The sequence below is a fragment of the Anabrus simplex genome, chromosome 1, assembly GCF_040414725.1.
Source record: "Anabrus simplex isolate iqAnaSimp1 chromosome 1, ASM4041472v1, whole genome shotgun sequence".
In the NCBI taxonomy this organism is placed as follows: domain Eukaryota; kingdom Metazoa; phylum Arthropoda; class Insecta; order Orthoptera; family Tettigoniidae; genus Anabrus; species Anabrus simplex.
In genome coordinates, this window is record NC_090265.1 from 220,715,052 (window position 1) to 220,728,254 (window position 13,203).

Below are 13,203 nucleotides of genomic sequence, written 5' to 3' on the forward strand. Positions count from 1 at the left end.
CATGAAAAGTAGCTATGTTTTTATTTGTCAGTATCTTCAACAAATTTAGGCCATAGTCATATCAGAGAAGGCATTTCTCGTAAATGCAAAAATAAGTGAGAAGCTTGTGGAATATTGAGACAAAACATCAGGCCATCATTAATTTGCTTTTGAGGCACTGAGTTGGATTTTATGTAAACATTAATGTATATGTGGTGCCTGGTACTTAAGATTAAAATATAAGTTGGTGAAGTAATTGTCTAGGTTCTTTCCTTGCACAGAAGGATGTTAGCGATCTCTAATGACGAGTTTAAAGGACTATAACACCATGCTACATGTGGAAGTGTCTTGTGACTCGAAGCCCAAGAAAATGTAGCCATACTGAAAAGGGTTCATTCCGATACAAACTACAACAGCTTCATTGAAGCCTGCAAGAAGTATGGTTTTGTTGTTTCCAAGAATGGCATCTCTGGTAATGCCTGGATGGTACCAGTTCCAAAGGGAAAAAGGCAGGCAAATCCTCACGCCTCAAGACATTCTTCCGAGATGATGGTGAGATAAGGAGGAGGAAGAAGAAGAAGAAGAAGGTTAAGGCCTTCAACAAACAAATATCTAGCCACCCAGAAATCTCTTGAAAATAAGTTGGACAAATCTGTATATACTGTCAACACTAATCAGTTAGGACCTTCATTTAGAGAAGTGCCAAAAGGGTTCAACAGACAGTTACTGCTTTGCCAGGGGACGATGACTTTCGATGTTAGGCCCCTTAAAACAACAAGCAGCACTGCTTTGCCATATCACAGATAGGACAGTCAACAGTAGGAAGCTGTATGACCAAAATTTTACAGGTGATATATGGAAGTACATTGTCATGCTAGATGAAGTGTACACCTACCTCAATGATTGCAATAGGCCTACACCCTGTACAGTTTTCTACAGACCAACCAGGGGGATTATCAAAGGTAGTATCGCAAATGCAGGGAAACTTCCTCCAAAGGCTTTAATGGTGATTACTGGGTACTGCTATAATTGCAAGTGACAGATTTGAGTAGCTAAAAATGTGAAAGTTAATTCTAACTACTATCAGACTAATGTCCCTAAGTCCAATTTATCATTCTATACAGTATTTCAGTAAATAACGTTTCGGTGCATCAAGATGAGACGTCCAGTCACACCTCTGAATCAAATCAGTAATTTCTGCAAGATTGGAAACAGAAACCGGAATATGCTATTGCCTTCAGTGACATATCACCAGATGCTTCTCCAATGGACTTCTGTGTGTTTGGTCCTCCTCAAAAGGACACCGGGAAGCAGACAACTTCGTACCTTAGACAAGCTTTGGACAGCCTCTTAAGCAAATTGGCATAATCTAGACATGACAGTTCTTTGCCATTGTCTCCTACAGTGGAAGGTACAGTGACATTGTAGAGTGAGTGGGATAGAGGTTGATCAATATAGATTTTGCAAGAGTTACACAGCCTTCAGTAGTTTTCTAACTATTGGAATAAATATAATGTAGCTGTGCAAGAGAAATTTCATTCCATATACAATACATAACCTTGTATTCTAAATTAGCATGTGAGCATGCAAATTACCTTAGTGTAATAACTGTGTAATATTATTTAATTGTATATTTAGTTTCTTGTAGAAGGTGATATGGTTTTAGATCTAGGCATGTTGCAAGAAAGTATGTCAAGACTGAGATGACACCTCAATGTTTTCATTTCTACCATACAGTTGACTGTTTTTGGTTGAGTTTTGCTTCAGTTTTTAATCTCTGGGGTTACTGATTAGTAACTGTCTGATAATTGTGATTTATTGCTATTGTGTGTTTTACCTCAAGTTCAGTTTACTTTTTCACATATACTGGTAGAAAATGAAATCCCAACACCAAGGAGGAGTTTTGTGAGATAAACAAAATTTGGGAGGTATGTTTGCACATCTGAAAGATGCCTATTCAGATTTGCACACTAGTCGACGAAGACTGGTGCTAGTAGCACCACTATGACCTTGCAAAGCAAGTTTGCTTTAAATAAGCGCTGTACACTTCAAGAGTGTTAGTCATCATCTGATGTTGACATTGTGAGGTAGGTGCGAGTCAAACATGCCTTTAAGAAGATGAAAGCAGTATCAACAGTTTACTGAGTTTGAACGAGGCCAGGTAATAAGGCTATGAGAAGGTAGATGTTCTTTCCGAGATATTGCAGAAAGATTTGGCAACAATGATCGCAGGAAGGCATTATCTCAAGAAGACCAGGGTCCAGTCACACACGGGCTACTACGGACAAGGAAGACCTCTGAATTTGCCTCATGGCTAAGGTGGATCATACTGCATCTGCAGCAGCCATTGAAGCTTCAGTTGGCACCAGTGACTCAGTAAACTGTAACAAATCGATTACTTGAGGGACGGCTCCTAGCCAGACGTCCTGTAACGTTCATGCCACTAACTCCGAATTGCTGCCATCTGTGACTTCAGTGGTGTCAAGCTAGAGCTCATTGGAGGTTGGAGTGGAGATCTGTTGTTCTCAGATGAGAGCCATTTCCGTCTTGGTGTGCCCGTGATGGCCATAGGTTGGTAAGGAAGAGGCCAGGTGAGCGCTTGGAACCAAGCTGTCTGCAGCATCAATACACTGAACCTACACCAGGAGTTATGCTCTGGGCAGTGATTTGCTTCGACAGCAGGAACACCTTGACAGTGGATTTGTACATCGGACTGTTGATTGAACCGGTTGTGTTGCCATTCATTTGCAGTATTCAAGGAGATGTTTTCCAACACAAGAATGTCAGTCCTCGTACTGCTGCTGTCACCCAACATATTCTACAGAGTGTTGACCAGTTGCCTTGGGCTGAGAGATTACCAGACCTTTTGTCCATTGAGCACATACGGGACATACTGGGATGACAACTCCAGAATCATCCCATACCAGTATTAACTGTTGCTGATTTGACTGATCAAGTGCAACAGGCATGGAACTCCATCCCATTAAATGATAACCTGTATGACACACTGCATGTTTGTGTGCTTGAATTCAAAATCATGGTGACTACTGCGATTAATAATGTACTACCATGTCATATGTCTTCTGGTGCATACTTAAAGCCTAAGTTGCATTCCTCTAAACTAATGTCTTCTTAGTGTTGATTTCATTTTCTGCCAGTGTACGTAATCAATGCTGGGAAATTGTTTTTTTAATAATTAATGTCTAATTATTTGCACGTAGTGTTTGTGCTACTTCTAAAGAATTATTTCTCAGAATAACCTGCTACATTATATTGCATGCAATATAGTGGCTTGCTATAGGCTACAATATATTTAAAATACTATAGCCTAGTATTCATTTTCTGTGAACTTGCTTTAAGGCTAAATCATGTGAAACATTACTGTTTATTATGTTGCTAGATGGAATCGCTTACTGCAGTCCCACCCCTTCAGCTTCAGGCTGCAGATGCTGCTTCCCATCTGGATCACATGTGTGCTCTTGACATTGATTCAGAGGCATCATATGTAAGACTCTCAGGAATAATCTGTACTATAGGTAAGTAAATAATTTGTTGTGAATATACTTTTGAAATAAAATGAAATCCTTAGCTGTTGTTACAGCTTACATAAGGTAAAAATTGAAATATTTGTACTATCTGTTTGAGCTGAAACTTCAGTTGGAGACTAGAAGTTAGTAAACATTCTTTTAGGTAGGCAGTATTTTTGTGGACATGTGTGAAAGCAATATAGTTGCTGAATGTTGATTTTAATGTGGAGCAGTATTGCACAATATGTCTGAAATACTGGCAAGGGTGGCTCTGTATTGGCAATACTGTTTCCGGCAACTTTTATGCTGCCTTGTCCATTGCTAAGTATTTCTTGTGAGATGGAAAATATGGCAATATTATCAGAGTATTTTACAGTACAGAGCATTGAGTATAGGCTGTATAAATGCATGCACTATTAATTTTGCATACTATTGAGTCCAAAATGTCCTGGGGTGCAGAGAAATTGTTATTCAGTTACATCCTGAACTGTGGGATTTAGACACCATAATTTTAAAAATGACAAATGGTTTGAAGTCACAAATAAGTTTGAAGTTTCGATAGATGTTGCACAATTGAAATTTAAAAGTTTAAGAATGTATGCTAGAAATGAAAGAATGTTGATTTTGAAAACTCTCCCTTACCAAGAAATTGCAACATGATGGCTAATTTCGTAGTGACAGGGATAGCTCGCCTGAGGTCTTTCTTCCTTTTTCTTTGTTAGTTACTGCTTCATGGATTATTATATATGCAACCACTGCTGCTTCAGTGTTTTTGGCTGAGAAGGCTGGCAATATTCTGGTAACTTATTGATCGTCAAAACATGTTGCTCAGCCATTCAGTTGCTCCACATTTACAGGCAAGTTTTGGTAATGTTGCATGGATAGTATTGCCAGGAAGTATTGAGGAAATTTAGGGGTACATATTACTATTACTAAAGATTGAACAACTTCTATTACCCATCTAAAAGCACCGTAAGACCTATGCCCTACTTTGCAGCTGGGCTGAGTGGCTCAGACAGTTGAGGCGCTGGCCTTCTGACCCGAACTTGGCAGGTTCGGTCCTGGCTCAGTCCAGTGGTATTTGAAGGTGCTCAAATACGTCAGCCTCATGTCGGTAGATTTACTGGCACTTAAAAGAACTGCGGTACTATATTCCGGCCCCTTGGCGTCTCTGAAAACCGTCAAAGTAGTTAGTGGGGGATAAAAACAATAACATTATTATTATCCTACTTTGCAAATAATTATTTTGGCAATCTTCATATCTATGAAGTGGCAGAGTTGACAGTCCAAAGAATCCTTTGAAATTATACAACAAACAGACTGGTATTCAATGAGTCTCAGCTGTGTGTAGTAATGAGGGTTATAAAAAAATAGTGCTAAGTAAGTGCTTTCAGTATGACTTGACAAATAAAAAAAGATTTGTGGAGGTGATGGGGAAGTATGTGATAAATGTGCATTAGATTTTTATCCTAGTATGGGGTTAGTCATTAATTACAAATTCATTAAGCGTAAGACATTATCACTGCTATACGTTAGGGGGTGGAGGAGACACATTTTTAAAAAAATTAGAAATCGGATATAACTCTGAACTGTTTGGAAAGTGGATATTAACCCCTTAAGTGGATATGACGTCTTTGGACGTTTTCGTGCTGGGCTTCTACAGTTGGTATGACGGCATTAGTTGATCGTAAAATTTATCGCGTATTTATCTTGAGGGTGAAGGCACATGGCGTGTCCATGGAATCTATCGCATTAGTTGATATGTTTTCCATGAGATCATGCTGTGTATTGTTTTTTAAAGCTATCACAGCTTTGTGAAATGCACTTGTTTTGGCACCTTGCACGAAGTTCCCGCGCAGCCATTTATATTGCAAAGCATGGCTTCCAAACATAAAGTAGATCGGCTTGATTGTGCAGGTATTTCGACAGTTTTGGAAGCGGAGAGTGATAAGGTATCTTCTTTATCTGATGATGATGATGATGAGTGGATTCATACTGATGAAGAGGACAGTGAAAGTGATCCTGAAAAAGTGAAAGTGAAGTTGTTCCAGACGAACCAAGTGACGCGGACGAAGTTCAAAATGTAACTCAGCTGGCTCACTGTATTGCGAATGGTGCTCCAAGACCAAGGTTTGCTTTTACAGGTGTAAATAAGATAAATATAGACTTTAGGTACGTGCACAATGTCGCAGAATACTTCAGCGTGTTCGTAGGTGGTGATATATTCCAATTATTAGCTGAACAGACTAACTTGTATGCTAGCCAATGTTTAGCTGCTAACCCTAACCTAAAACCACGATCCTGAGCGAGAAGCTGGAAAGACACAAATGCTGCTGAAATGAAAACTCTCCTTGGACTTCTCCTTCTATAGGGTGTCGTTCACAAACCAGAAAACAGTCTCTACTTCACAAAACGTGAAAGTATAGCTACCCCCTATTTCTCCAAAATTACGTCCGAAAAAAGATTCCACTTGATTTTGAAATTCCTTCACTTTGTAGTTAATTCAAAGCTTGATCCTCAGATCCACAATAGGTAACTGTACAAAATACAGCCAATCCTCGATCATCTCCTAAACAAATTTTCCTCCATCTATACTCCTGAACAAAATGTTTGTGTTGATGAATCCTCCTCCTCTGGAGAGGACGACTAAGCTGGGTACAGTTCATACCCTCGAAACGCAACAGATTTGGCATGAAACTCTACAAATTGTATGAGTGTGGTTTTGGATATATTTGGAAATTTGCTGTGTATACTGATAAGGATACTCTATATGGTCAGAACCATCCAGGAGAGAGTACAACTGCAAGAATAGATCTTGAACTTCGTGATGAGTTACTAGACAAGAGATATTGTTTGTATCTTGATAACTGGTATACTAGCCCAACATTGGTAGATAAGCTTTGTGAAAGGAAAACTGATGTTGTAGGGACCATGAGTATTAATAGAAAGGAGTTTCCAGACTTTGTGAAGAATGCAAAATTACAGAAGGGCAAAAAAAATTCAGGTTATCGAAAGAAACAGATGATAATGAAGTGGAAAGGTAAGCGTGATGTCGCTCTTGTAAGCACTTTCCATGATGATTCCATGGAGAAGATGAACTCGAGAAATGAGTTATTGAGGAACCAGTGGCAGCCCTTGATTATAATAAGAATATGGGAGGGGTGGATAAAAATGACAGTCAACTTTACAGCTATAAAAGTGCTTGGGAACGTCTCAAGAAGTATTACCAAAAGATGTTCCGATACTTGGTTGATATGGTTTGCCTAAGGCCATCTCGTCTCCTCAGCCGCTGCTTCCCGGAAGATATTCCTAGCACAGCGTCAAGGCCTCTCCGAAGGTGTGTAGGGTGTTGGTCCCAAGGGAAGAGGAGGAAAACATCATACTGGTGTCCTGACTGTGAAAAGGCTTTGTGTGTAACACCTTGTTTCTGCCTATATCACAAAGATAACTAAATACAAAACCTATAATCATCTGGATTCAGAACAATGTAAATAATGTTAGTATCCCTTTATTGAAGAATAATAATTACTATCGTATTAAACGATGTACAAATTTATGAAGGAAATATTTAAATATCGCAAAGTGGGGGAAAAGTACTCAGGGCAGGTTATGCATGTGGAGAATTTAGTACCCAGTTAAGGGGTTAAGGAGTCTACTGTTAAAGTCAACCACTATATAATATTCAGTGAACTTAGCACTGTTAGATGCAAGATATATAGGATGGAAAATCTTCAGAATGATTGGAGAAGTTCATGGATATGATCAGAGAATAATTCAAAGAACCAAATAGATTACATACAGGAAAAGAAAAAGCTAGTGTATACCTTGGAACAGTTTTGTATAAAGCTGGAGAAAGTGTTCTGTCAGGTAGAATAATCTGAAAATTAGTTGAGTGGCAGGGAAATCATTCCGAAGTAATAGGTAATCTCATTGCTGATAGAATAGAAATGCTAATCATAGGGAATGAATAGTTTTGAAAACCTGCATAATGTAAAATGAAACCTTAACTGTTTTGTGGGGATGGGACAAATGGTTACTTTACAGTTCGGAATACTGAGTGAGATGTTTTTGTTTGCTAAGATGGAGGAGGCTGTTTGTAGTCAATCCTTGTAGTCAGTTAAGAAAAATTGGTGACGTAGGCATTATTATGAAATAAAGTTGTTTCTTTAAGTTTATAGAATCTTTTCATTTGGTGAAGGGCCGAACATTTGACATTTGGTGCCCAGCATGACGGCAGAATAGTTTTCTCGTCAGTGTTTTGTGATTACTTCCGCAATGGAGAAAATTAAACGTAGAAGAAAAATCGACAGATCATTGTTTACCCGACATTCCGTTGCTCTTAGTAAGTTTCCTGAAGAGAAGAAATATGAAGAAGCTCGCGCAGCATTTGCTTCTTTGGAACAATATTTCGGGAATATCAATGCCCAGAATGAAGAGGTTATGGAATAGATGTTGGATAACGGCTAGTGGAGAATTAGATCCAGAAGTGCTATCGGCCGACGAGTACTGCAGTAAGTACTACTCTATTTAATATTGTATATGTTGAAAGTAAGGTGCTTAGAAATTGATTCCCTAGACAGACAGTCTATTGTAAGTGAAGATTCAGTAAATGTTGCTCAAATCAGTAGGAAAATAAAGCTCCCAACCATAGAATTTTGTAATTTTGGTGGTGAACTTGGTGTGATTGGTTGCCATTTTGGAACCATTTCCAGCATATTCATAACAATATAGAGATTGCACCAGTAGATAAATTTTATTATCTGATGCAAGCTACTTTACCAAATTCAAGAGCTATTGTAGACAGTTGTCCAGCTACAGATGACAATTACACGTTGGCGATAGAGGCACTTCAAGAATGTTTTGGGATGCAGGATCTTCTTATTGAAGTATACTTTAGGGATCTTCTCAGTTTGACCCTTTCTGCTAGTAAATCATGCTGTTCCCTCATGGAGATGTATGATAAGCTGGAGTGTCATTTAAGGGCACTTGAATCTCTTGGTGTCACAGCTGAGAAATATGCAGCAATCCTTTGCCCTTTGTTAGAATCATGCATGACAGAAGACATTTTAAGAGTATGGCAGTGAAGTGCATTATAGAGTGATATTGCTAATGCAGAACAACAGCTTAATAAAATCATGTCATTGATGAAGGCTGAAGTTCAAAATGAGGAAAGGATCCATGTTGCCATGTCTGATTTTAAACAGTCAGCTGATAGGACAAAAAAAGAGAGAGCAGAAAGAAAGAGCAGTTCTCAATCATGTTCAAGGCAAGATGTTCCTACAGCATGGGCTTACTCTTGTTACAGGAAAATAAACATTCTGCTTGTATATTTTTCGGTGATGTTCATCATAGTAGCACTGATTGCTACAAAGCACGTGATATACCTCTCTTGGAAAAATTTGCAATTATTGAGGATAAGAGATGTTATTTTAATTGCATTAAACCAAACCATGTGGCTAAAAAGTGCACCTTTAAACAAAAGTGCTTGATTTGTGATAAGCGTCACATTATCTTATGTCCAGATTTAAAGAAAAGAAAGAATATAGTTACCAGTAATGGCTCCCGCAGGCCTGAAGTCATGACTGTGCAGCAGGATGAAGCCCTTGTCAATCTGACTTGTGATAATAGTGTGTTGCTTCTGGTGAAGGTTCGAGGTAATGGATCTAAACGTACTGTGATGGCAGTTCTTGATACAGGGTCACAACGATTGTACATCTTGAAGGGAACAGCACAGGAAATGAATTATTCACCTCTCAGGAAGGAACCTATTGTCCACTCACTATTTGGAGGTCGAAAAACTGACAGTTGTGAGCATGCTAAATATAAAATTCAACTTGCGAGTCTCAGCAATGACTTTTTGTGCAATTTCGATGTCTTGGACCAAGACAATATCTGTGATAATGTTGCTTTTACTGATCCTGTTGATAGGAAAACAAAGCTTGAATTGCAGATGGAAGTTGATAAGCATTTAAGATACTGTAAGGGTAAATTGTGAAGGTCAGTATGAAGTTCAGCTTTCCTGGAAGGATAGGCACCCTCCTCTTCCATCGAATTACACCCTGGCTGAAAAACGACTGGATTCCACTGTCAAGAAGTTAAAGGCTAATGTGCTGTACTTAGAATATGAACGTGTTTTTGAGGAGTGGCTTGGAGAAGGTGTAATTCCGAGTTCCTGACTCGGATATGGTTTGTGATAGGTGTCATTATCTTCCTCACAGATATGTAGTGAAAGAAAATAGTACTACAAAAATTAGACCTGTGCTCGATGCATCAGCGCATGAAAAGAATAGTCCATCATTGAATATGTGCTTGGAGAAAGGGATACCATTGATAGAACAGATACCACCACTTCTTTTAAGATTCCGTCTGAAGCAAGTAGGAATTGTAGCAGACATCAGGCGAGCTTTCTTGCAGATTGGTGTGAATGTAAATGATAGGAACTTCCTAAGCTTTTTATGGAAGGATGATTTAGGGAACGTCATTGTTTATTGGCACAGGAGAGTTGTGTTTGGTGTTGTTTGTAACCCTTATCTGTTAAATGCAATCATCAGACTTCATCTCGCAAAGGTTATAAATGAATGTAATCGGGGAGTTTCTGCACATTCAGATACCACAATTGAAAGTCTTTTTAGATTGCTTTTATGTTGATAATGTAGTCACGAGTGTTAATGGTGAGGATCAGCTTAGAACATTCATTCAAGAAGCCACCTCTGTCATGGCTTATGGAAAGTTTGAATTATGGGGATGGGAGTTCACAAATCCAGGTTCATTTAGAGGCTTGTATCACTAATGTACTTTCTATAATCTGGGACAGAAAACATGACACTCTGGCCATAAGCCTGAACTGTTTCCAGAATTTTCCAGAGAAAATGACCAAAAGGACTATTCTTTCCACAGCCCATAAGGTGTTTGATCTAATTGGTTTTTCATCTCTGGTGACCCTAGAGCCAAAACTCATCTTAAGAGAATTATGGAGTTTAAAAATTGGGTGGGATGAAGAGGTGGATCAGAGCATTGTGAACAGATTTATAAAATGGGCAGGTGATACATGTTTGAAAGACTTGAAGATCCCAAGATGGCTACCCTCTAACAGTGAACCTGCTGAATGGACTGTGCATACATTGCATGATGCCAGCAAGGATGCCTACCCTGCAGCTGTGTTTTTGAGGCTGGAGACGATTCAGCAAGTAAATGTACAGTTGATTCAGGTAAAAACGGGAGTTTCTCCTACGAATAATACAGGCACAATACCTAGTCTAGAATTGCTTGCTGCATTGATAGGTGCTAGGCTCCATTCATCAATCATTGAATATCTTCCCAGTAGATGTGAATCATATTTCTGAAGTGATTCATCTACAGTCATAGCATGGATTAGAAGAGATCAGTGGGCTACCTTTGTGGGGAACTGGGTGAAGGAGATAAAGAAGCTGACTTAATTAGAGCAGAGGCATCATGTTCCAGGTGTTTGTAATCCTGCTGACCTGCCATCTAGAGGTTGTTCAGGGAAAGGGCTGCTTCAGTTGTCATGGTAGGAGGGACCTGAATGGTTGTACCAACAACGTAGCAGTTGGCCTTCAGCTGAAGTCAAATTTGAAGAGGATGTTATTATTCAAGAAGAATACTGTTGTTTCCTCTATGCTTTGTGCAGAAGCTGACTCTCTTCAAATTGATTGGTACTTTTCAAAGAGTGAGAAAACTATCAGAATGGTTGCTTGGATGTGTTGGTTTGTAAATAATTGTAGAGTGGTTGGCTCTGAACATTTAATGTAGAAAACAGGACCCCTTTCTACTGAAGAAGTTACCTCTGCTGAAATAAGGGCCTTGAAACTTGTACAGAACGACGTATTTCCCAGTATTACACACCCCAGAATCTCAAGTTTACAACCCTTTGAAGATCACGACGATCTCCTCAGCTTATGAACCAAGATCTCCAGTAGACATGATAGCCATGACTTCCGGTATCCTGTACTTTCACCTAAAAATCATCCCTTTGTGTCACGGCTGATTATGGATGTTCATGTTCGAAGATGTCATGCTGGAGTTAAAGGTCTGCTTTCGATTATGAGGGAAAGATTCTGGGTAATAGGAGGAAGAACTATTCTACGGTTAGTGTTAACAAAATGTGTAGTCTGCAAGTGCCAGGAAGCTAAACTATTGGTAGTATCCACACCACCACTCCCATCAGAACGTGTAAGAGATGTTGCTGCCTTTGAAGTTTCGGGTGTGGACATGGCTGGACGTCTTTATTTGAAAAACTATGAAAAGGTGTGGATTTGCTTAATCACGTGTGGAGTCATTAGATCGGTCTTGTCATTATCAACAGATGCGTTTTTGCAAGCTTTTCGTCGATTTCTAGCCCGGAGGGGACGACCAGCTGTAAGTTAGTGATAATGGTACTAGCTTTTCTGGTACAGTTACTGCCTTCAGTCGAATTGATTGGTCAAAGGTACGAGAGTACTGCTTAGTGAAGAGGATAAAGTGGAAATTTAACCCACCATCTGCTGCCTGCTCGGAGAGGTTGATAGGACTTGTGAAAGGTTTACTTCGGAGAGTACTAGGACGAACATCTCTCACCTACTCTGAGATGGAAACAGTGCTGTGTGGTTGTGAGAGTGTAGTAAACTCAAGACCTCTGACGTATACATCTGATAATTCAAATGAATTAGGAGTAATAACGCCTGCCGTGTTCCTTCAAGATATTCGTGAAGCTGCTGTGCCTGAGATTGATGTCATTGAGTCCTCCAGTTTGAACAAGAGGTTGAAGTATAGATTAACACTGAAGGAGAATCTGAGAAAGAGGTCCCGCAGTGAGTATTTGGGTCATCTGCGACAACAGATGAATGTCAGGCAATTAAAAAATGTTCAGGTTGACGATGTTGTCCTCATTGGAAATGGACTCAAAGAGACTGGATTGGCCTTTAGGAAAGGTCCTAGAACTTGTGCCTGGAAAGGATGGAGTCACCTGTCTTGTCCGCCTGAAGACTGCTTCTGGAGAATTTCTGCACCCAGTTCAAAGACTCTACCTCCTCCTAGAAGCCAAAGATAGTGAACCTACATCAGAGATTATTTCTGAACACTAAATATCTACTCTCAAATAATTCACTATCATGTATACTATTTGATAGAGTAGTCTGTCAGTACAACAATATCGTACAAAGAGCACAGGAGATTTTGGATAAATATGTCAACCTTAGTTCCAAGTCCCCTTACATTTTGATAATAAACAAAAAAATCATTATCATGGCTCATGACAAATCAAAATTGAAGGAGTAACATTATGATTTAAAAAATTACAGCTTGTCCAAATCTCCCTCACAACGAATAGCATGCACTTGATTTCCATGTCTTCCTCATCAAAATTTTGCCACTCCTGTTCGCCCACTGATAGTTATATTCCCTATCGCATTGCAATTTTTTAGCTTTATGCCTATTAGGAGCTAATGATTAATTTACAGAGTGAAGCGTAATTCGCGCACTCGGGCGTCGCAGCGCGACTCCTCGCATGCCAACAATAAAAAAATGTCTCTTACAAAATTTCGTCTTGCGAGTATATCCGGCAGAAAAACGACGTTGATGAGTAGCAATCTGGCAACACTGTAACCACATGTAGGGTAACTACCTCTGTCACCAGAAGTTAGTCGTACTGTACAGTCGGTACAGTGGGTAGAGTTTTGGGTTAGCATGCAGGAGGTCGAGT

At 39.4% G+C, this 13,203-nt stretch overlaps 1 protein-coding gene across 3 annotated transcripts in view; it reads left to right on the top strand.

Moving 5' to 3' along the window:
- LOC136885854 (pyruvate kinase) overlaps nt 1–13,203 on the top strand; it is a 224,826-nt gene that overhangs the window by 124,052 nt on the left and 87,571 nt on the right. For all 3 annotated transcript variants that reach the window (XM_067158557.2, XM_067158551.2, XM_067158550.2), the window contains exon 2: nt 3,380–3,515. In XM_067158557.2, the coding sequence (XP_067014658.1) occupies nt 3,380–3,515 (136 nt within the window). The remainder of the gene's footprint in view (nt 1–3,379; nt 3,516–13,203) is intronic.